The sequence below is a fragment of the Daphnia pulex genome, chromosome 4 (genome assembly GCF_021134715.1).
Source record: "Daphnia pulex isolate KAP4 chromosome 4, ASM2113471v1".
NCBI lineage: Eukaryota > Metazoa > Arthropoda > Branchiopoda > Diplostraca > Daphniidae > Daphnia > Daphnia pulex.
In genome coordinates this window covers 7,693,612-7,697,881 of record NC_060020.1, presented here as the reverse complement: position 1 = coordinate 7,697,881, position 4,270 = coordinate 7,693,612, and the positions used below count along the sequence as shown (strand labels likewise).

Sequence of the window (4,270 nt, the reverse complement as noted above, 5' to 3'; positions counted from 1 at the left end):
GTACTAGAGCTATAGAGTTGAGTCAACATTAACGATGAATGTTATAAAGCTATAGAATACTGCTATATCCCCCGCATGAAAACTCATTCTTAAATGTTAATAATAATATTAACGTAATTGATTCGTTTAACAATATAGCCTTTTCCTGTTGAACATGTCGCAAATATAGTCAACTGTCATCACTCGAACTCTAAGAATACTATTTTTAAAATAAAAATAAGTAAACTGTAGTCTTCAACTACATCCCATAAATGAAAAAAACAAACAAACAACACAAATCCGTTGACAAAATTTTATTTACCGAAAATCAAATATGGGTCTTATATGCAGGAGTAACAGGTAATTTTGCAAGGAAGATAGTTGAAAAAACCCACAAATTTCACACAAGTTGGCAGAATTGAGAATCAGATATTGCAGTGAAGAATAATTTAAAATAATGAAACGCAAATTCTCCTTTGAGATCCACTCAGTCGTCGTGAAACCGTCTATCCAAGAAACCTTTTGCTCTTCTGTTTGTCCATATCCTAATCTGTTGGTTGATGGAACTAGTCTTCTGCAACGAGTCTTAGTTGTTGGCCTAGGCCGAGGCATTGCCAAAATCGGACAAATTGCGTTTTCCAAATCCTAAAACATTATTAGAAAGCCTTTACAGTTAATAACCGAAGAAGAAAAGCAAGAAATCAATTTTTTTACCTCCAAATCAACACACCGGGATTTGAGTTCTTGAGGCGCATCTTTGGCAAATGTCTTGAACGCGTCCATAATGGGACGATAATCGGTGCAACGGCAGATATTTCCACCTAAAGAAGATTCGATTTCCTTCATAGTCACTCCAGCTCCACTTTTTTTGCAGCAAACTAAATTCGAGTAAAAAGATTTGCAAACGTTTGATAAAAATATTTTCCATATTTCATAATCCTTTTTTTTTGTTGTTGTTATTAAGAAATGAACTTACAAAGATAATGGCCAAACGAGTAAATGAAATTGATGTCAAACTTCTACTGTTTACATTGCAAAAAAACCACGCAGTTTGAAGAGCTTCTATCACGAAGGTGATTTTGTGATTTCCAACGATTTTTCCATGATTTGTTTTAATGGTCGCATGGTATTTCATTAGACTTACCGGTGCCTCCATGGAAGAGCTTTTATCTTCTGAAAAGTCTGCTAACAAAATAGAGAGAATACTAATCCTTTTGAAGAACCTGTTGGTAAGAACCCTTTTGAAGAAGAAGATGAAATTGAAAAGTCAGTTCCAACTAACCAAGTTCAGTTAACAATAACCGAGTCGCTCACAGTGTCACCGTTCCATGGATTAATTAGTCGCTGCTTTGAAAACCACCTAAATATATTTGTCGATAGCCAAGACAAGTAAGGTTTCATCGTTTATGACGTTCTTTTGTTTTTAGTTTGATAATCGATCTTTTATTTAGAAATCTGGCGGAACTGATGGATCGCTTTGTAGCAGATTTAAAAATCCGAGGTCCTTCACTAGCCCAAGCAGAGATAAAGGGTTGCTGTGTGTTACCTTGGTGTGCAAATCTTTTTGTTTTCTATAAAAAATGTCTTCTGCAATGTGCTCAGTTGAGTACAGGTCAACCTATGCTTTCTTTAACATCCGTCTTTGAGAAATACCTCAGAGAATACGCGTCATGATTACTTCAGAGTAATTTACCAAGGTACGAATGGTTAAAATATTTTGTTCTTAATCCTAAACAACAAATTTATGTTGATTAACTAATGATTACAGATCAAACAACACCAGCTCAATAACTCCAGTTTTACCCATGAGCATGAGTAGCTTGACAAAAGACTTTACTAGAGAATTGCGTGACTTGAGTTCAGGCGGTGCTGCTGGATTAATTCAAAATTTTCAGAGCCTTCTTAAGGAAGGTGACATGTCCAGCACTTCTCCTTAATATTCCAAAGACGATATTGCTCGAATCTGCACGTAAATCCATGTTATTTTACATTCTTGTGCCAATCATTCAGTAGAACGTTCGCTTATCCTTTCGGATCCTGACTACAGCTGAATATTGTCTAGAAACCACACAGCAACTGGAAGGAAAATTAAAAGAAAGGTTGCTACATTGCAACCTACATACATTGCAACACCACCTATCTCCGAGGGAGATAGTATCTCCCTGGCGTTCGTTAGCACCTCCTCTAAGAGTTCTCTCTCCTTTTATCCGATTTTTTTATATATTTTTTATATATATGATATAGAATTCAATCTATTGTTTGTTGACCATATTCAAAACTTAAAAGGAAAGTCCCGCTATTAGTTATTACAAAAACAGTAGTTACTTGGACGCTTGGTCGTTTTAGTAATTAGGGGCCTCAGTGTTGTAGCTCGGGGCAGCATACGTAGTCTATATAGTCTAAAACCAACTAGTGTATTAAGGTGTAGTAAGGTGTTGCGTATGTTGATGTTGTTGTGTAGTAAGGTAGCTACGTGGTCCAGTATTCTTTCGCTGCTGTCGTGAATCCACCATACCAAGGAGTCACTTGTACACTCGTGGTCGACCCAGCGAAGAATTGCGAAGAATAGCTTATTTATTTAATAAAGAAATGTCGACCCATAAACAATACAACACCCAACAGCATACGACCAGCATATGACGCCATAGTTAACTAGACCATTAATCAATGTATACATTGATTTTGAATAATAACTAGCATTAATAAATATAAAAAATAGTAGGATCGATACAAAATTTAATGTAAAAACCAGAATATTTAGATTTTTACCTATGATCGCGCACTGGTAATACGATGAGGGAGGCAGTTGGTGACAAGTAGCGCACTACATTTGTTGTGTCGGATATGCTCACTCGACTGATTTTCCTTCACCTTTTCTCTCTCCTTTTATCCGATTTCCTTTTCTCCCCCTCACCTCTTAAGCCTTGTGGCTTTTTTACCTGCTTGATAATGATGCAAAACTTCCGTCCTTATCCAACCTCTACCCCGCTGCACACCACTGCACTTATGGCAGCCATTTCATTCAGTGTGTTGCCGTGAGTTGCGACGGAGAGATTCCGTTTTTTTGTTGTTTTAAATTGTGTTTGTGTCAGTGTTAGTGTGTGTGTGTGTGCTTGCATGACCTTGAGACCAAAGGTAATGTCCAATTTTGCCATCTTTCCTCCTCTTGCTGTTTTTGTTTTTAACAGCCTAATTAAAAACAAAACATCATCTAACACATTTTTTTGGCTTCCAATTTTTGGGGTTTCTTCCGCCATTGCAAAGTGCCTTGTCAATTTTCTCGCTTTCTTGTGTTGTTGTTTTTTTACGGTGGCGGAATCAACTCTCGGTTCTTCTTCTTCAGATTGCAATTTAAAAAATTCGTGGGGGTATTTTATAAAAACGACTACGCGAGTGTCTGTGCCCACTTACCATTTCATGGACGACGCCGACTGTTTGATACTTGAAATTTGTACTATTTTTATTTTCAATTGGTGGCGGTTGCAACAGCCTCCTTTCAACCTGTTTGGCAAGCCATTCTTTTTCTCTTTTTTATTTTCTCCTTTAGATTTGAGGAAGCCAACAAACCGGCAACCCGGAAGCACTTGCAAGCTAAATCGTCGTCAACAGCAACAACAAGAGGTAGGAAGATTTAACAAACTCTTCTTCTTCTTCTTTTGGTGAGGGGGGTGGGAGGGTTGACTTGTAGAAAATGATAAAAGGTCCTGTTCACGTCCCTTTACACAATGTACACAAGGACGCAAATCATCATCAGTTTCCAGTCCGAGTCTCTCTAGTGGGATTCTGCGAGGCTTTGTCGTTTATTTTTACAGGTAAATTAGCCTACCCGACGAACGTGACGCGACAGGACTGACAGCTTGTTGTCCTTCTTTTTCTTCTTCTTCTTTTTTAAGGCCAGCAAAACCAAGTAGCACGTGTGATGAACTTTCCTTCCATTTACTACTCCCCTCTGTTCCTTTCGCCAGGTTTTTTTTAATGTCGAAATTTCTCTTCTTCTTTTTGATTTAGGTTGGGTGTTAAAAGGCGTACGACGTCGACTGGGCGGCCCATACGGCACGCTCTGTCACGGAAGCCAAGAGTGAAGAATATGTGAAAAGCCTCATAAGGTGAAATACAACAGAGTTATTATTGAAAACTGGACAACAGAGAAAACTCAGAAACTCGTGTCTAGGTGGGATAAAGCCCAAAAATGAGTTAAAATTGCTGAAAACTATAGAAAGATGACCAAGAAATCATTACTTATAGATCTAGCAGATATTGATAATTTCATCCGAGTCTCCAATCAATTTCT

The 4,270-nt window shown here is 37.8% G+C and overlaps 1 protein-coding gene across 1 annotated transcript; it reads right to left on the bottom strand.

Annotated features, from left to right (window-relative positions):
• Positions 1–287: 287 nt before the first annotated feature.
• Positions 288–842, bottom strand: LOC124192062. The gene is made up of 2 exons (XM_046585205.1): positions 694–842; positions 288–624 (listed from the first exon to the last, which is right to left on the bottom strand). Exons 1-2 carry the CDS (start codon positions 823–825, stop codon positions 298–300), a joined length of 459 nt encoding a protein of 152 aa, XP_046441161.1. The 5' UTR covers positions 826–842; the 3' UTR covers positions 288–297.
• Positions 843–4,270: the final 3,428 nt, after the last annotated feature.

Bases quoted from the DNA above. Each gene is read 5' to 3' on its own strand.
- LOC124192062 (XM_046585205.1), bottom strand. From the start codon at position 825: ATGAAGGAAATCGAATCTTCTTTAGGTGGAAATATCTGCCGTTGCACC. The intron at 625-693 runs GTAAAAAAATTG...ATAATGTTTTAG, and splicing joins CCCGGTGTGTTGATTTGGAG to GATTTGGAAAACGCAATTTG.